The sequence below is a fragment of the Bombina bombina genome, chromosome 1 (assembly GCF_027579735.1).
Source record: "Bombina bombina isolate aBomBom1 chromosome 1, aBomBom1.pri, whole genome shotgun sequence".
Taxonomy (NCBI): Eukaryota; Metazoa; Chordata; class Amphibia; order Anura; family Bombinatoridae; genus Bombina; species Bombina bombina.
In genome coordinates, this window is record NC_069499.1 from 1,017,691,449 (window position 1) to 1,017,712,260 (window position 20,812).

A 20,812-nucleotide genomic window follows, 5' to 3' on the forward strand; every position below is an offset into this window, starting at 1 on the left:
CTCAGTAACATAATGTTCTGCTCACATCGTCAAAGGGCCCAAAGCTACAATAAAAATCTGCTTTTCATCGTAAAGTGATATAAAATGTTACCATAATGAAATATGTAGCTTGGAAGAACCATTTGGTTAACAGATCATTCAAAACTATCCGTCAAAGATTCTTCATACCCAACCTGTGTTTCTTCACTTTTGACTCACTCTGTATAATCTATAATATTAAATGGGAAATTTCCGTTTTAGATTTACAAAGTTTATTACAAGTAGCAAATCCTTCCCTGGTACCCTTAATTGATTATTGTTTCAATAAATCTAAATTTACCCACCTCAAATAGTCCCTGTCTCATTTGGGGGAGATTTCATCATTCCACCAATTGCCTTTTCCTTCCATAAGACAGGGAGAGTCGACAACTTCATTACTTACTGTTGGGAAATACAACAACTGGCCACCAGGAGGAGGCAAAGACACCCCAGCCAAAGGCTTAAATATCCCTCCCACTTCCACTATCCCCCAGTCATTCTTTGTCTTTCGTCACTATAGGAGGTGGCAGAGAAGTGTCAGAAGATTTGGATAGTCCTGTAATGGGTATGTTCCCTTTAAAGAAAGGACTGGAGTTTTAAGTAGTCATGTCAACCTCTCAGTGAGAGTATTGATGAAAGTCTGGAGATGCAGGGAAAAATTTTCTGCGAACCCATTCAGACTGCCGACTAACAGCTCCCAGGCAGTCAGTGTTAACATGTTTCACTGCTTGCTGTTACACACTCAAGTCCATGTCAGAGGCGTCACTGCAAGACTGTCACACTTGAGAGGCTGTGCCTGTTCCACAGCATGGATCCTGGAGGTAAGATTTTTTTATATATACATTGCTATACAGGGTCACAGTGTGGCTCTTTTATGCCTCGATAGGCTCAAGGGTTAATATCTCCTTCAGGGAAATTATTTGAACAGCAAGGGGTTATTTATACCTGCTTTTATGTGAAAGTTTTTTGGGCTCATAGTTTTTTGGCTTGGAACAAACAGGTTTCACTTTCGTTTTGCTGTGCTGCGCAGCTCATAATAGCTTGGCGCATTTTTTCATAGCAGGGGAAGTCCTGTCCTATGCTCTACGTGACCGGGTGCGGTCTTTCTGTTTTTCCTAAGACTTTGCTGCGGACATCACTTCTAGGAGAGCATTTTCTCTGTTAGCTGTCTGGGTCTAGGAGGTGGTGAGTGCCCCAGCCATTAAGATTATAAAGGTGCCGTTTTATTTGTATAAAGTGTTTACTTTTTGTCTGTCCTTCTGTGAATATATCCTTGCTTTGGAGGACTCGGATATTATATTAGAAGGTTTTGCTCCTTCTGTACTGATTAATAATTCCTGTTTATATTGTGAGGAGGCTGTGGTTTGCCCACATGCTTAATTTTGTTCCATTTGCCTAAGCACTGTTCTAAAGTCTATGAAGGGAGACACGCCTGCTAATTCCCATAGCGCTATTAGCCCCTCTGAGCCGTCTACCTCTCAGGAATCTGGATCCCGAGAGATTACTACCCTTTCTACCCTACCCGCTCAACATGCAGTTCCCTGCAGCACAACTAATCCTCCACCTGGAGGGGACTTTTTACCTGCGGACTTTACCAGGCAGTTGCAATCGGCGGAGTCTGCAGCCCTGAGTGCCTTAACTCGCTCTAATAAATGCAAGAGAAAGGTTAAACATAGTCTTCTAAATATTTGTCAGATTTAGCAATTATGTCCCAACTATCCGAGGATGACTTAACTTCTGTAGCTTCAGAGGGTGAACTTTCTGAGTCGGAGTCTTCAGTTTATAAACCTCCTTCTACGGAGGAACCTTCCTTTAGATTTAAAATTGAGCATCTGCGTTTTTTAGCCTCTGGAACCTCTACGCTAGAGGTTCCAGAGGCTACTCTCCCTGAGGAACTTAAGATCCCTAAATTAGACAGGGTTTATGAAGACAGGAAGGTCCCTCTGACTTTTCCTGTGCCAGTTAAGATGGCAAACATTGTTAGTAATGAATGGAAAAGAATAGGAACTTCTTTTCCCCCTTGTCTACTTTTAAAAAAATTATTCCCAGTCCCTGACTCTCAGTTAGACTTATGGGGCTCCACTCCAAGGATGAATGGCGCTAATTCTATGCTGGCTAAGCATACTACTATACTCCTGGAGGATAGTTCCTCTTTCAGAGAGACAATGGATAAGAAAATGAAAACCTTTATGAGGAAGATGTTTCAACATACAGGGTTTTTATTTCAACCTGCGGCAGCTGTAGCTGAGCAGCTACCTACTGGTACGACACTCTTTCAGAGCTCATTGAGGTTTAAATTCCCCTTGAGGATATTCAGGAGAGAATTAAGGCTCTGAGAATTGCTAACTCCTTCATCTGTGACGCAAATATGCAGATTATTCACATTAATACAAAGACTTCTGACTTTGCGGTGCTAGCCTGCTGGGTTCTCTGGTTGAAGTCTTGGTCTGCGGATATGACTTCTAAATCCCTACACCTTTCTTTTCCTTTCAAAGGGAATCTATCTATCTATCTATCTATCTATCGGTTTCTTGTAAAGCGTGGCTATTCACCCGTAAGGGTCTCAAGGCGCTGAGGGTTGCAGTTCAGTCGAAGAGCAAGGTCTTGAGGTCCTTTCTGAACTTAGTTAGGGTTGTAGCTTGTCTGAGGTGCGCGGGAGGGTGTTCCAAGTCTTGGCTGCCAGGTGAGAGAAGGATCTGCCTCCCGCTGTGGTTTTCCTGATGCGGGGGATGACTGCGAGGGCTTGGTCGGCCGATCAAAGTTGTCTGGCAAGGGTGTAGAAGGTAACTAGGTGGTTCAAGTATTCGGGACCGATGTTGTGGAGGGCCTTGAATGCGTGGGTGAGAAGCTTGAAGGTAATTCTTTTGTTGATGGGGAGCCAGTGCAGGTCCCGCAGGTGTTTGGTGATGTGGCATTGACGAGGGATGTCGAGGATTAGTCTGGCCGAGGCGTTCTGGATGCACTGTAGTCTCTTTTGGAGCTTGATGGTGGTGCCGGCATAGAGTGCGTTACCATAGTCCAGTCGGCTGCTGACGAGGGCGTGAGTGATAGTCTTCCTGGTCTCGGTTGGGATCCATTTGAAGATCTTTTGCAGCAGGTGAAGTGTGTGGAAGCATGCAGAAGAGACGGCGTTGATTTGCCGGTCCATGGAGAGCGATGAGTCCAGGATGACGCCTAGATTTCGTGCATGGTCGGTGGGGGTTGGAGGGTGTCCGAGGGCTGTAGGCCACCAGGAGTTATTCCAAGCAGATGTGGTGGGACTGAGGAGGAGGACTTCGGTCTTGCCTGCGTTCAGCTTTAGGCAGTTGTAGCTCATCCAGGTGGAGACTGCTGTGAGCCCTTCGTGGACATTTCTCTTGGCGGTGGTGGGGTCACTGGTGAGTGAGATGATTAGCTGGGTGTCGTCAGCATAGGAGACGATGTTGAGGTCGTGTCGTCGGGCGATGGCAGGGAGAGGGGCCATGTAGATGTTGAATAGGGTGGGGCTCAGCGAAGAACCTTGGGGTACACTGCAGCTGATTTCTGTGGGCTTGGAGGTTAAGGGTGGGAGTCTAACTTTTTGGGTTCTGCTATTGAGGAAGGAGGTGATCCATTCCAGGGCTTTGTTGTGTATGCCAGCATTGTGTAGTTGGTTGCGGAGTGTGAGGTGGGAGACAGTGTTGAATGCTGCTGAGAGGTCTAGGAGAATGAGGGCGGCGGTCTCTCCTCGGTCGAATAAGGAGAGGATGTCGTCTGTGGCAGCGAGGAGGGGGGTCTTGGTGCTGTGGTTGCTTCTGAAACCGGATTGGGAGGGGTCCAGGGTGTGGTTGGCTTCGATGTAGTCAACGAGTTGCGTGTTGATGGACTTCTCGATGTCTTTGGCCGCAAAGGGGAGCAGAGAGATTGGGCATTAGTTCTTCAGATCATTGGGGTCAGCTGTGGGTTTTTTCAGTAGGGGTTTTAATTCTGCATGCTTCCAATCATCCGGGAAGGTGCCGGTTTCGATGGAGCAGTTGATGGTGCTGCAGAGCTCGAGGGCGATGGTGTCACCCGCTTTGTTGAAAATGTGATGTGGGCATGGGTCCGAAGGTGTTCCGGAGTGGATCAATCTCATGATTCTGATAGTGTCCTGTGTGGTGAGGGGGTTCCAGATGGTCCGTGGGGGGTAGGTGGTGGTGTATTTGGGTGAGGTATCAGTGGGAGTTGGTGGGTAGGCGGTGGTGGGTGAGTTCTGGGGTGCGAAGCTGTCATAGATGTTGATGATCTTGCGGTGGAAGTACATTGCAAGGTTATCGCAGAGGTCCTGGGAGGGCGGGATTTCATTGGTGTCGCTGTTGGGATTGGAGAATTCCTTGATGACTGTGAATAGCTCCTTGCTGTTGTGGACATTGGCATTGATTCTATCTTGGATGGCTGTCTTCTTGGTGGTTTTTATGAGGTGGTGGTGGGTAGTGATGGCTTCTTTGTAGGCTGTTTTATTTGAAGGGGTCTTGCTGGATCTCCAGGTCCTTTCCAATTGCCTGCAGTGGTGTTTGGAGTCCTGGAGGGCAGGGGTGAACCAACTAGCCTTGTTGGTGGGTTGGCGGTTGGACGGTTTCTTGAGAGGGGCGAGGGTGTTGGCGCAGTCTGTGAGCCAGTGGTGGAGGTTGCAGGCGGAGTTGGCATCTGTGGAGGTAGCTGGGGGGCACTTGTTCAGGATGGAGTGCAGTTGGTTTTCGGTGATGTTGTTTTAGTTTCTGCAAGGTGGGTGGTGCTGCCGGAGGTGTGTGGTGGGTTTGTTGAAGGAAAAGTGTATGCAATGGTGGTCGGTATAATGGAGTTCGGGGATGTGGTTGACTGAGATGTGGTTGCCTGCAGAGAAGATAGGGTCGAGGGTGTGTCTGGCTAAGTGGGTTGGGGAGTTGACGAGTTGCTTTGTCCGATGGTTCCAAGGTTTTCTAAGAGGTTGGTGGTGTTGTGGTCGTTGGGGTTGTCTAGGTGGAAGTTGAGGTCACAACAACAGCAATCCTCATCCGAGTCTGAGCAGCCCAAGGATACCTGGACTCCGGTTCAGTCCTGGAATAAGTCTAAACAGACTAAGAAGCCTGGAGAGAACAAATCGGCATCAAGTGGCGGCCCCCGGATCTGGGATCGGATCGAGTAGGGGGCAGACTGTCTCTTTTTTCACTTGGTTCCAAGATGTACAGGATCCTTGGGTCCTGGAGATTGTATCTCAAGGATACAGGATAGGATTCAAGTCTCATCCACCATTGGGCAGATTCCTACTCTCCAATATGTCTACAAAACCAGAAAAGAGGGCTGCTTTCTTAGGTTGTGTACGAGATCTCTCCTCTCTAGGAGTAATTGTCCCGGTACCTACGGCAGAAAAGAGGTTTCAAGTTTTATTCAAACCTTTTCGTGGTTCCAAAGAAGGAGGGAACTTTTCGCCCCATTCTGGACCTAAAGTGCCTAAACAAGTTTCTGAGTGTTCCCTCTTTCAAGATGGATATAATACGGTCAATCCTTCCTCTGGTTCAGGAAGGACAGTTTATGACCACAATAGACCTGAATGATGCTTACCTTCATGTCCCGATACACAGGGAACATTTTCAGTTCCTGAGGTTTGCTTTTTTTGGACCAGCACTTCTAGTTTATAGCTACTGCTACAAGGATATTTTGAAGGTTCTGGGAGCTCTTCTAGCCATTGCCAGAACACAAGGTATTCCAGTAGCACCTTACCTGGATGATATCTTGGTACAGGCACCATCTTTTCTTCTAGCAGAAGAACATTCAGAGTCCCTTCTCAATCTTCTTTGATCACATAGATGGAAGATAAACTTGGAAAATAGTGCTCTTACTATAAGTACAAGGGTGAATTTCCTGGGAACAATAAAACATTTCCATATCCATGAGAATATTCCTCACAGATCAGAGACGTTGCAAGCTAACTTCTACATATCTTGCCCTCCAGGCCTCCTTGAGACCCTCAGTGGCTCAGTGTATGGAGGTGATCAGACTCATGGTGTCCTGTATGGACATCATTCCTTTTGCCAGATTCCATCTCAGACCCTTACAACTATGCATGCTTAGACAATGGAACGATGACTATTCAGATCTGTCACAACAGATTGTGCTGGACAGCCTGTCGAGAGACTTGCTCTCCTGGTGACTCTGTCCAGTTAATCAGTCCCAAGGCACGTGCTTCTTGAGACCGTCCTAGGAGATTGTGACTACGGACGCAAGCCTTTCCTGCTGGGGAGCCATTTGAAGTGCCAAGAAGGCACAAGGTCTGTGGACTCAGGAGGAGTCCTCCCTTCCGATCAATATTTTGGAACTCTGGGCAATCTTCAATGCCTTGAAGGCTTGGCCCCTTCTGGGTTTCTCCCAGTTTATCAGATTTTAATAAGACAATATAACCTTGGTTGCCTACATCAACCATCAGGGGGGAACAAGAAGTTCCTTGGCGATGAGAGAAGTATCTCAGATACTAGAGTGGGAGAAGACTCACAGATGTATGCTGTCAGCTATCCACATTCCAGGTGTGTACAACTGGGAAGCAGACTTCCTCAGCAGGCAATCCTTTTACCCAGGGGAATGGTCTCTCCACCCTGAGGTGTTTGCAGAGATATGCAGCGAGTGAGGGACACCAGAAATAGATCTCATGGCATCCCACCTAAATACCAAGCTACCCAGGTACGGGTCGGGGGATCCTCAGGCGGAACTGGTAGATACCCTATCAGTACCATGGAGGTTCAAACTCATATATTTTTCTCCTCCATTACTGGATCTCCCTTGTGTGGTGGCTTGCATCAAGCAAGAGCGAGCATCAGTGATTCTTATTGCTCAGTCGTGGCTGCGAAGGATATGGTTTGCAGGTCTGGTCGGGATGTCCTCATCTCCTCAGTGGAGGTTACCTTGTCGCAGAGATCTGCTGATACAGGGTCCCTTCATTCATCAAAATCTAGATTCTCTGAGGCTGACTGCATGGAGATTGAACACTTTGAACAGTCTTAGCCAAGAGAGGGTTTTCTGAGAGTGTTATCGACACTCTGGTTCAAGCTCGTAAGCCAGTTACTCGTCAAGTCTACCATAAAGTGTGGAGGACTTACTTATACTGGTGTGAAGAGTGTGGCTTTTCCTGACATAAGGTTAAGGTTGCCAGAATTTTAGCTTTTCTCCAGGATGGACCGGAGAAGGATCTATCTTCTAGTTCCCTGAAGGGACAGATATAGTCACTGTCAGTGTTACTGCACAAAAGATTGTCTGAGCTTCCAGATGTGCAGTCCTTTGTTAAGGCTCTGACTAGGATCAGACCTGTGTTTAGATCTGGGGCTCCGCCTTGGAGCCTCAATCTTGTTCTTAGTGTTTTGCAGCAGGCTCCATTTGAGCCTATTCATACTTTTGACATTAAATTGTTATCTTGGAAGGTTCATTTTTTGTTGGCTATTGCCTCTGCGCGCAGAGCTTCTGAGATTTCAGCTTTGCAATGTGACCCCCCTTATCTGGTTTTTCGTGCTGATAAGGCGGTTTTACGCACTAAAGTAGGGTTCCTCCCTAAGGTTGTGTTGAATTGTAACATTAATCAAGAAATTGTTGTTCCTTCCTTGTGTCCTAATCCTTCTTCAGTGAAGGAACGTTTGCTTTACAATATGTGGTTCGTGCTTTGAAGTTCTATCTTCAGGCTGCTAAGGAATTCAGACAATCTTCCTCTTTGTTTGTTATCTATGTGGGGAAGCATAAGGGGCAGAAGGCTACTACGACTTCCCTATATTTCTGGTTGAGGGGTGTCATCCGCTTAGCTTATGACAGTGGGACAACAGCCTCCTGAGAGGATAACGGCTCATTCCACTATAGCAGTAGCTTCCTCTTGGGCTTTTAAGAATGAAGCCTCAATGGATCAGATTTGTAAGGCAGGAACCTGATCCTCCTTACAGATTTTTTCAAAATTTTACACATTTGATGTGTTTGCTATGGCTGAAGCAACTTTTTTGAGTAAATTTGTGCAGGCTGTGGGGCCCTCAGAATAGGATCCGACTCTTTTTTCTGTTCCCTCCCGTTATTCATTCAGTGTCCTCTGGAGCTTGAGTATAGTTTTCCCAACAGTAAGGAATGAAGTTGTGGACTCTCCCATCCTTATGGAAGGAAAACATAATTTATGCTTACCAGATGAATTCCTTTCCTTCCTGGCAGGGAGAGTCCACGACCCATCCGTAATTTATGATTTGATGGATGGCTCCCTTTTTTAATTTTATTTCTTCTGGCACCTTTATACCCTGATGTTTCTCCTACTTTTTCTTGTTCCCTCGGCAGAGTGAGTGGGACATAGGGGAAGTGGGAGAGATAATTAAGCCTTTGGCTGGGGTGTCTGCTTCCTCCTAGTGGCCAGGTGTTGTATTTCCAACAGTAAGGAATGAAGTCGTGGACTCTCCCTGCCAGGAAGGAAAGGAATTTATCTAGTAAGCATAAATTATGTTTTTGTTGAAGATGTCTCCCTGATTCAAGGAAGGTGACTAGTAGCTGTTTGTATCCCTAGTTACCCACTCCTTCCCTTTGTCTGATTTCCACCCCCACCACGTACCTTTTTCACAGATAGCAGCCATGTGGAACTGAACCAGCCCACAATGACCATACAGACCCACCCATACCGTACATGTGAGCCTCTGGAAATGGCATATCCCCGTGGTCAACTCCAACCTGCCATACGAGTAGCAGATCTTCTGCAGCATATCACCCAGATGAAGAGGGGGCAGGGCTATGGCTTTAAAGAGGAGTATGAGGTAAGAGCTAAATTACTTACATTCTCTGTGTAATTGCTCTGTATATCCTCTCCCTATGGAGCCTCATTTTGCTTAATTTAACTTCTCCTTAAATTTCCATTTGTCCTTTTTGCTTCATATAACCTCTTTCTATTGCTACATATACATATTTTATATAGTAATATTGGCAGATTTATGGCGCAAAAGTATTATAAGGGTAATTATGGCTAATGGTTACATTGTTATATAGTACATACAAATAATACTCCTGTAGCGTCACATGATATCTTTCTATAAATTATGTTTTTTTCTTGATGTAACCTTCTTCTATAACGTCTCTTTTCACTTTATGTAACCTCATCTCATAACTTATTTTATTGTTTCATGCAACATCCCTCTATGACTTATTATTTTGCTTCATGTAACCTCCTCCTATAACTCCTCCTACTGGCTCATACAACCTCTCAATTTGATTTGTTTGCACAATCTCCCCCTATAACTTCTCATGTCCATGTAACAACATCCTCTAACTCCTACTATTCCTCCATATAAACCCTCTCTAAAAAACTAACACCTAGATTACGAGTTTTGCGTTAGAGGCTATGCGGTGCTAACAAGCAGTTTTTGCTCACCGCTCACTTACATGCAGCACTGGTATTATCACTCCAATACCAGTGCTGCTTAAGTCAGCGGTGAGCTGGTCGTACGTGCTCGTGCACGATTTCCCCATAGGAATCAATGGGGAGAGCCGGCTGAGAAAACGTCTAACACCTGCAAAAAAGCAGCGTAAAACTCAGTAACGCAGCCCCATTGATTCCTATGGGGAAATAAAAGTTATGTCTACACCTAACACCCTAACATGAACCCCGAGTCTAAACACCCCTAATCTTACACTTATTAACCCCTAATCTGCCGCCCCCGACATCGCCGACAACTACATTATATTATTAACCCCTAATCTGCCGCTCCGGACACCACCGCCACCTACATTATAGTTATGAACCCCTAATCTGCAGTCCCCAACATCGCCGACACCTACATTATTTTTATTAACCCCTAATCTGCCGCCCCCAATGTTGCCGTAACCGACCTACACTTTTTAACCCCTAATCTGCCGCCCCCAACGCCGCCGCCACTATAATAAACATATTAACCCCTAAACCGCCACACTCCCACCTTGCAAACATTAGTTAAATATTATTAACCCCTAATCTGCTGGCCCTAACATCGCCGCCACCTACCTACATTTATTAACCCCTAATCTGCCACCCCCAACGTCGCTATATTAAAGTTATTAACCCCTAAACCTAAGTCTAACCCTAAACCTAACACCCCCTAACTTAAATATAATTTAAATAAATCTAAATAAATTTTCCATTCATTAACTAAATCGTTCCTATTTAAAACTAAATACTTACCTATAAAATAAACCCTAAGCTAGCTACAATATAACTAATAGTTACATTGTAGCTATCTTAGGGTTTATTTTTATTTTACAGGCAAGTTTGTATTTATTTTAACTAGGTAGAATAGTTATTAACTATTTAATAACTACCTAGCTAAAATAAATACAAAAGTACCTGTAAAATAAAACCTAACCTAAGTTACAATAACACCTAACACTACACTATAATTAAATAGATTAACTAAATTAAATACAATTAAATTACATACAATTTGCTAAATGAAATTAAATTAACTAAAGTACAAAAAAACATTAAATTACACAAAATAATAAACACATTACAGATATTTAAACTAAATACACCTAATCTAATAGCCCTATTAAAATAAAAAAAACCTAGCCTAAACTAAACTACCAATAGCCCTTAAAAGGGCCTTTTGCGGGGCATTGCCCCAAAGTAATCAGCTCTTTTACCTGTAAAACAAATACAAACAACCCCCCAACAGTAAAACCCACCACCCACACAACCAACCCCCCAAATAAAATCCTAACTAAAAAAACCTAAGCTCCCCATTGCCCTGAAAAGGGCATTTGGATGGGCATTGTCCTTTAAAGGGCAGTTAGCTCTTTTGCAGCCCAAAGTCCCTAACCTAAAAATAAAACCCACCCAATACACCCTTAAAAAAACAGTAACCCCCTGAAGATCGACTTACTGGGAGAAGTCTTCATCCAAGCCGGGCCAAAGTCCTCAACGAAGTCGGGAGAAGTCTTCATCCAAGCTGGGCGAAGTGGTCCTTCAGACGGGCAGAAGTCTTCATCCAGACGGCATCTTCTATCTTCATCCATCCGGCACGGAGCGGGTCCATCTTCAAGACATCCGACACGGAGCATCCGCTTCTGCCGACGGACTAACGACAAATGAAGGTAACTTTAGGTGACATCATCCAAGATGGCATCCCTTAGATTCTGATTGGCTGATAGAATTCTATCAGCCAATTGGAATTAAGGTAGAACAAATCCTAAATCTCTGAAACAGATAAGCGCAAACAGACTCAAGTGTAGGTAGATTACAACAAACACACCCCACTCTCTGAATTGTACTTACAAAATTGTAATTTATTCAGGTGGTTTGTTAAAATAACATCTGATCTCCACGGCAGTTAAAACATAAATCTTTGCAAATGAACATGAAAGTTTCTGAGCAAAAAGTGTCCGTTTTGAGTAAATGTCCGTTGTAGTGACTCCAAATAAAAAAAACGCTTGTATTAGAGAGCGTCAATGTAGAAGCCGGTTACGTCACTGGAACAGAGTACGGATCCTCATGTGGTCCAAAAGCCTCAACGCGTTTCAACCGCCACCGTGCGGTCTTTCTCAAGAGGTAAAAGTTCATGTCCCTTCCCACAGTGCAGGTTATTATATAGCCATCAAGCTTATTTTATTGGATGGAGAAAGGTCTCTTTATATAACTAGCCTGCCTGCTGTGTTTGTTATAGGAAGCAAGCTAAAGTTACGATGCATATTAAATAAGTGGCACATATTATGATAATACGATTAAAAACATAACTATGCTAAAAATAATATAAAATGGTATATAAATTATGCTGCAGCAAAATAAGTTAATAAACCTAATGATGTCATTACTAAACTACAAGAAACTTGATTTGCACAAGCATGTTTTGCCTATTATCGAAAAAATGTTGAAGGATAGTACGAAATAAAAGACAAAAAGAGTACAAAGTTATTATAACAAAAAACTATTAAAAACACAAATATTTTAATTCTATATTTTTATACTATTAAAAACATATATAGTAATGTACTGTTAAACATATAATTACTAAATTTTACCGAAAAAATGTAAAATAATAGACCACAAGAAAAACTATCACTAATAAATTCAAAAACCAATGTATTTTCACAAATGTTTTTATAACCATTAATAGTATGGTGTATATTGTGCATAGATCAAAATCTAAACCAATGTGTAAGGGAACAGCCATTGTATCCTATCTACTCTATAGTGATTATAACTATTAGCACCCATAAGTTATGCCATTAAAATACATAATAATACTGATTTGAAAACATCTAAATACTATGCTACTTAAATGTTATTTGGATACTACTTAAATGCCACTCAATCAGCCAATAGGATTTTTTCTACCTTAATTCTGATTGGCTGATTAAATTCTATAAGCCAATCGGAATCTAAGGGACACCATCTTGGATGACGTCACTTAAAGATATCTTCATTCGTCGTTAGTCCGTCGGCAGAAGAGGATGCTCTGCGCCGGATGTCTTGAAGATGGACCCTCTCCGAGCCAGATGGATGACGATAGAAGATGCTGTCTGGATGAAGACTTCTGGCTGTCTGAAGGACCACTTCGCCCGACTTGGATTGAAGACTTCTCCCGGCTTCGTTGAGGACTTTGGCCCGGCTTGGATGAAGACTTTTCCCGGTAAGTCGATCTTCATGGGGTTAGTGTTAGGTTTTTTTTAAGGGTGTATTGGGTGGGTTTTATTTCTAGGTTAGGGACTTTGGGCTGCAAAAGAGCTAACTGCCCTTTTAAGGGCAATGCCCATCCAAATGCCCTTTTCAGGGCAATGGGGAGCTTAGTTTTTTTTAGATAGCATAGTGGTTTTTACTGTTGGGGGGTTGTTTGTATTTTTTTTTACAGGTAAAAGAGCTGATTACTTTGGGGCAATGCCCCGCAAAGAGGCCCTTTTAAGGGCTATTGGTAGTTTAGTTTAGGCTAGGGCTTTTTTATTTTGGGGGGGGGATTTTTTATTTTAATAGGGCTATTAGATTAGGTGTAATTTGTTTATTATTTTCTGTAATTAATGTTTGTTTTTGTTTTGTACTTAAGCTAATTTAATTTAGAAAATTGTATGTAATTTATTTAATTGTATTTAATTTAGTTAATTTATTTAATTATAGTGTAGTGTTAGGTGTTATTGTAACTTAGGTTAGGTTTTATTTTACAGGTACTTTTGTATTTATTTTAGCTAGGCAGTTATTAAATAGTTAATAACTATTTAATAACTATTCTACCTAGTTAAAATAAATACAAACTTGCCTGTAAAATAAAAATAAACCCGAAGCTAGCTACAATGTAACTATTAGTTATATTGTAGCTAGCTTAGGGTTTATTTTATAGGTAAGTATTTAGTTTTAAATAGGAATAATTTAGTTAATGATTGGAATATTTATTTAGATTTATTTAAATTATATTTAAGTTAGGGGGTGCTAGGTTTAGGGTTAGACTTAGGTTTAGGGGTTAATAACTTTAATATTGTGGCGGCGACGTTAGGGGCGGCAGATTAGGGGTTAATAATATAATGTAGGTGTCGGTGACATTGGGGAAGGCAGATTAGGGGTTAATAGATATAATGTGGGTGTCAGCAATGTTGGGGGCAGCAGATTAGGGGTTCATAAATTTAATGTAGGTGGTGGCGGTGTCCGGAGCGGCAGATTAGGGGTTAAAATTTTTATTATAGTGTTTGCGATGCGGGAGGGCCTCGGTTTATGGGTTAATAGGTAGTTTATGGTTGTTAGTGTACTTTTTAGCACTTTAGTTATGAGTTTTATGCTACGGTGTTGTACCATAAAACTCTTAACTACTGACTTTTAAATGCGTTAGGACTCTTGACGGGGTAGGCTGTACCGCTCACTTTTTGGCCTCCCAGGACAGACTCGTAATACCGGTGCTATGCAAGTCCCATAGAAAAAAGACTTTACGAAGTTTACGTAAGTCGTTTTGCGGTAAGGCCAAAGAAGTGTGCGGTACACCTAAACCTTCAAGACTCGTAATACCAGCGGGCGTAAAAAAGCAGCGTTAGGACCTCTTAACGCTGCTTTTTTAAACTAACACACAACTCGTAATCTAGCCATAACATAGAAAAAGTATATGTAGGACGGATGAAAGTTATATGGAGAGTTTAAATTATTTCATGGGAATTATGGACAATGATTATATGGTTATGTGACCCCTTCCTGTTAGTATAACCAGTGATTATAACCCATTTTGTTACTCTTTATAAAATGTCTTACCCACAGCTAAAATGCCAAGGAAAAGGATAGACTATTAATAGACTCATAAACTAAATCACACAGCAGGGGACTATCAAATCTCAGGTTTTTGTGCAAATCACTCTATAATAGCCCATAATCCAGTAGTCTGGCTCATATTTCAGAGTAGATTTTATGGGTATTTAGAATCAGTTCAACTGTTTATTCTGTGTTCCAATGTGCAGTTCAGCTTGTCCATGTACTACAGAATTTATAGCAAATGTAATAGTAAACACGTGTAGTGATGCTATAAAATAGATGCTTTGAATGTAAGAAGATTCCATTTTCATCATGAAAAGGTGATTGAGGATAAGTAAGTATGCACTCCTGACTGACTCACCAGGCATATTCTTACCTGGGATGGCAATGGTATGCAAAGTTCATTTAAGCCTATTGCCTGAGTAAAATGCATAGCAAGAAATTTGATTTCATATTACGCAAAAAGTAATGCCCCTTTGAAATTCTTACCACTGAATTATTATTGCTTAATGCACCATCAATAACTTGTAGCTTATATGCCGTTTTTGTTGGTAAAGTGGCCTTTGTTAGACGTGCTCTCGCTCTCTAACTGTTAAAGGGCCATTACCCTGCAACACTACAATAGGAAGGAACTGCGTTTAACCCTGTAATCCTGCTCCTGGCAGTGACTGTGTCCAGCCGGTTCAATTAGAGCCTCTGTCGATTAGAACCATTGAGGGTAATTGACAACTGTAGCCAGAAAAGACCTATTAGTGCTGGAGCAGACAGGTCAAGAGCACAGGAAAGTTAACCCCCTGTATACTGGATTGCATACGCATATCCTCTGAACATTTGCCTCTCAGTAGAAACCAAATGGAGTAATCATTTATAAATCAAAGTGACTAGATGAATAGACTTCACTTTTGTAACTCCTGTTTATTAATAACCAGCCAGATTACAAGTTTTGAGCGCTATAGGGAAATGAATGACCGCAACATTTTCGGCGTTATTTCACCTCCCTATAACGCTGCTATTACAGGTTTGCAAAAAGCAGGCTTGTGCGGGCAATATGGTGGCGTTGAGCTCCATGCTTCACCCAAATACAAGTGCTGCTTTGATGTGCTTGTGTTAGTCTACTCTGTAACAGTTTAGTTATGAGTTTTATGGTACAGCTTTGTAGCATAAAACTCATAACTACTGACTTTAGATGGCGGTACAGTTCTTGTCATTTTAGGGTGTACCGCTCACTTTTTGGCCTCACTGCAAAACTCGTAATACCAGCGCTATGGAAGTCCTATTGAAAAGGGACTTTTCTTAAAGTGCGGTACTGACGTTGCGTGACGGCCAAAAAGGTGTGCGGTACACCTATTCTGACAAGACTTGTAATAGCGGCATTAGGGAAAAAGCATCGTTATGGGCCATAATGATGCTTTTTCACTCATAACGCAAAACTCGTAATCTAGCTGAACCTTAATTTAGGAGTTTATGAATGAAATAAAGCATTATTTTACTGTTAATCTATTTATTATAGTAAAGAATGCTAGAACATACTTGTGCCATTATGAACTGGTTTCTGTTCCATTTTTAAAGCTTTTTTATTTAAAAAATTCTATTTTTGTACATAAATTGGAATTGGAAAAAAATATACCAACAAGTTTCCATTGTTGTTGTAAAATGTGTAAACTGTTGGTAACAAAAACATCTCTATAGACTTTAATGGATATACTTGTTATTACCACCAGTTTAAACAGTTTACAACAGTAATGGAAACTTAGGGCTCGCTTCCATTGAGCCGTAATTCCGTTTGCGTGCACTCACAAACCGATAAATATGCTGTCGGAAGAAATATCGTTTATCGACTGCTTCCAATGGCCTGTTATGGCCTGTTCTAATCAGCCAATAGGATTTCAGTAGCTCTCATCCTATTGGCTGATTTGAATTTGAAGAATCAAATCAGCCAATAGGAATGCAAGGGACGCCATATTTAATCGCCTACTTTAAATTCACTATTCAGTGTACGGTTGTGATCGTACGAAGAGGATCCTCCATGCTCCATGGTTCCGCGGTCGCCGGTCTTCAGCTACGCGGACAGGATGAAGATAGAACAGGTTGCCGCTTGGAAGAAGACTTCACCGCCGGACTTTAGGAACCAGTCACTGATTGGAAGACGACTATACTGCCGGACTTCAGGAACCATGAGTACCTATCTGGGGGTTAGAGTTAGGCTTTTTTTTTAAAAAAAAAACATTTTTTAGATAAGGGATTTTGGACAATTTTAAAAGAGCTGAATGTCCTTTTAAGGGCAGTAAAAGAGCTGATAAGGATTTTTTAGTGTTAGTTTTTATTTTATTTTTGGGGGTTTGGTGGGTGGAGGCTTTTACTGTTAGAGGGGGGACTTAGTATTTTTTTAAGGAAAAGAGTAGTTTAACTTAGGGCAAAGCCTTACAAAAGGCCCTTTTAAGGGCTATTGGTAGTTTAGTATTAGATTAGGGGTGTTTTTATTTTGGGGGGGCTTTTTTATTTTCATAAGGATTAGGTTTATTTTTTTTTATTTTTGATAATCTTGTTTATTATTTTATGTAATGTTAGATTTTTTTATTTTCTGTAAATTTAGCTTAATTTAAACTTTTTATTTTTTATATTTAAATTAATGTTAGATTTTTTATTTTAATTGTAATTTAGGATTATTTTAAATTATGTAATGGGGTTAATTTAGGGGGTGTTAGGTTAATGTGCTTAGTGATTATTTAGGGGGCTTAGTGATTAGTTGATTGTGATGTGGGTTATTGGCAGTTTAGGGATTAATAGATCTATTAGGTTAATTGTGATGCGGGTTATTGGTGGTTTAGGGGTTAATAGATTTATTAGGTTAATTGTGATGTGGGTATTGGCGGCTTAGGGGTTAATAGTTTAATTAGCTAGATTGCATTGTGGGGGATGGCGGATTAGTGGGTAATAGTTTGAAAAGTTTTTTTTCTGATGTGGGGGTTAATACATTAGTTATTGTGATGGGGGGATTGCGGATGAGAGCTAGATATTGCACATGTGTTAGGTGTTTGATTTGATTTTAACAGCGAGTGACAGGTAAAATATACAACGACACACTTGTATGCAGCACTGTATATGCAATTGAGTGTAGTATAAGGTCGGGTTACCATAGTAACCTATTAATGTTTTAGAAATTGGGCATCGGGTGGAAGCGTTAACACGCTAACTTACACCTACATGAAAAGAGTGATCGCTCGCAAAGTGGTAACCTTTTCAATGGAAACCTGGTATTAAAATGAAGCCGTAAATTACTTTTAGCTGTGAGCCGGTAACTTACGGCTCCATTTTTAATGGCTCAATGGAAGCAAGCTCTTAAAGGGATAAAAAAAACAAACGCAAACAATTTTAAACAACTTTCAAATTTACTTTTATTCTCAAATTAGCTTTATTTTCTTTATATACTTTGTTGAAGGAGCAGCAATGCACTACTGGGAACTGGATGAACACACGGGGTGAACCAATGACAAGAGACATATATCTGAAGCCACCAATCAGCAGCTATTTCCCAGTAGTGCATTATGGCTCCTGAGCCTACCTAGGTATAGATTTCAATAAAAGATACCAAGAGAATCAAAAAAATTAGTTAATAGAAGTAAATTGGAAAGCTGTATAAAATCAGATGCTCTATGTCCATTTAACATGAATGCATGAGCCTAAAACTTACCAGTATGTGCATTAAGCATTGTTGCGGAACAAATATAATTTATAGAAATATCATGAAAATTACACGATAATTTCTTTTAAATAGCTATTGCTAAGTAAAGTGTTATTTAATATGCAGTTGCACATTATATACAGTATGTTTATCTGGTAATTGTACAGCAAGCTTCATAGTGATGGAATGTGAGCTATGTCGAATGAGCGGATGTAGTAATATTTATATATATACTGTATATATACATGTATATATACTGTATTTATATATTGCTACATCCGCTCATCCATCATAGCTCACATTCAATCACTACGAAGCTTGCTATCGGCAAGTGAGAGAATGAGTTTCATGGCTGCAGTTATGAAAGCACGTATGCGTATTAGACACCTTGAGCACGCGCATCACGTGATCGCCAATATGAGGAGAACGTACGTTACAATATGGTGGCACACACAGGAATATGTAGGTGGCAGTTTAATTCTATATTTCATCCAGGTTATAAATAAGCACATTGAGGGGTGATCAAATGACATTATAGTCAAAGTATTAGGCTAATCAGTATATATCTAAAAAAGTATTTATTTATGCAACAGAAGAAGTGTTGTGGGTCCCTTTAAGGGCTAGATTACAAGCGGAGTGATATCATTAGCGCAAGGAGCCTAAACGCGATCGCGAGATTGCATTGTTCTTTACGCTCAGATCCATATTACAAGTGGCGCGCTGTTGAAACTACCGCAAATTAGTTTGCGCAAACTCGCTGTAATTTATGTTCCCCATATTTTCTATGGGAAGCATAGAGTGGTAATATGTGCAATTGCTCACTCAACTTTTTACAGGGACCTGAAAGGTCACATAAAGAGTTTGTCTGAATGAAACAGTTGCACTAAACTTTACTATGAACTCCTAAACTGCCATCCCCCCACAGTGCAAACTACTTCTTTACACTATTAACCCCTAAACCGCCCCACGCCCCACCGCAAAGTAAGCTTCTACACTATAAACCCCTAAACCACTAGCTCTCCACATTGCAAAATCTGCACTACACTATTAACCCCTAAACCGCCAGCCCCCCACAGCGTAAACTACATATTTAGACTATTAAACCATAAACCACCAGCCCCCCAACGCAAAGTAACCCACTAACATCTAAACCCCTAACACTCCTAAACTAGCCCAAATAGACTAACCATAACTTTACAAAAACAAAAAAGTTACTACCTTAAAAAAAATAAAAACTTACCTTTTAAAAATAAAACTACCATTACTCTTAAAAAAACTACCATTACTATTATAAAAAACAACCTACCATTACCAAAATAAAACAATTACATTATTTAAAAAAAACTAACATTACCATAAAAAAACAACATTACAAAAAAACAAACACTAACATTACAAACAATAACAAACGAATTGCCAAAAATAAAAAAAGAATTATGCCTATTCTAAAACCCCAAAATAAAAAAACATCCCAAAATAAAAAAAACTATTCTAAAACTAAACTACAAATAGCACTAATAAGGGCCTTTTTGTAGGGAAGTGATCAAACCTTTTTGTAGGGAAGTGATCAAACCTACAACCTTTGAACATTAAAATCCCCAACCCCCCACCACTCCCAAAATAAAACTATCTTTAAAAAACCTACTCTAAAAAAGTGCCCTGAAAACAGCATTTAGCTCTTTTGATGCCCAGGTTAAAATAAAAAAAATAAAAACTTAATCTTAAAAACACCCCAAAAAAGCAAACAACCTAACTTTAAACCCCAAGATGGTACTCATCGAAGTATTGGCTGATTTGAATTTGAACACGTAAATCAGCCAATAGGAATGCAAGGGTATCCGTATATAAAAGGGGGTACCTCGCATTCAAAATTTAGTGTGCAGCAGCTGGTGACTGCATGAAGAGGACCTCCATGTTCAAGATCTGAAGATGGATGAAGAGTAGACTGCCGGAGGGATGAAAATAAGAAGATGGACCACAGCTGGAATGAAGATGGAGTACCACGGCCATCATCTTTGGTGAGTACCATCTTGGGGTTTAGAGTTAGGTTTGTTTGTTTTTGGGTGGGGTTTATTTTTAATATTAGTTTTTTTTTTTTTAAAAATGTAATCTGTGCGGCAAAAGAGCTAAATGTCCTTTTAAGAGCAATTCCCAGCCAAATGCTCTTTTTAGAGTACATTCTGTAAAGATAATTTTTGTTTTTGTTTTTGTTTTGGGGGGTTGTAGGTTTTGTTTGTTTTTTCAGAAAAATAGCTTGATTATTTTAGGGCAATGCCCTTTTAAGGGCTATTTGTTGTTTAGTTTTAGAATAGTTTTTTATTTTATTTTGGGGTGGGGTTTTTTATTTTGGGGTTTTAGAATAGGCATAATTCTGTTTTTTTATTTTTGGTAATTTGTTATAAGTAATGGTAGGTTTTGTTTTTTGTTTTAAAAGGTAAATTTTTATTTTTTTAGGTAGTTAGTTTTTTTTTTTTTAAAAGCTAGGGTTAGTCTATTTTGAGTTAACTTAGGGGGTGTTAGATTAGGGGGTTTAGATGTTAGTGGGTTACTTTGCATTGAGGGCTCTGGCGGTTTAGGGGTTAATAGTGTACCTAAGTAGTTTGCAATCTGAGGCCTGGCTGTTTAGGGATTAATAGTGTAAATAGGTCGTTTGCGATGTGGGGGCTGGCAGTTTAGGGGTTAATAGTGTAGTGCAGACTTTGCGGTGGGCTATGTGGCGGATTAGGGGTTATTAGAGTAGGGATCTTATGGCAATTCAGGTTAGCGTGCGAGTAAGGTGTTAGGTTTTATTTTTTTGGCTCCATTGACTTCTATGGGGCAGTAGGTTATCCCGCGTGCAATAGTGTAAATTCGGCATTTTGCGCAATTAGTGCTCTAGCGAAAGAGCTAATTAGTGCTCCACTTGTAATCTCGCCCTAAACGCGCATAAAACATAAATAACACTA

The 20,812-nt window shown here is 40.8% G+C and overlaps 1 protein-coding gene across 1 annotated transcript in view; it reads left to right on the top strand.

Annotated features, from left to right (window-relative positions):
- The window catches only part of PTPRT (protein tyrosine phosphatase receptor type T), a 415,529-nt gene that overhangs the window by 254,999 nt on the left and 139,718 nt on the right, over nucleotides 1-20,812 (top strand). The window contains 1 exon segment of the mRNA XM_053716292.1: nucleotides 8,566-8,753. Coding sequence (XP_053572267.1) covers nucleotides 8,566-8,753 — 188 coding nt within the window.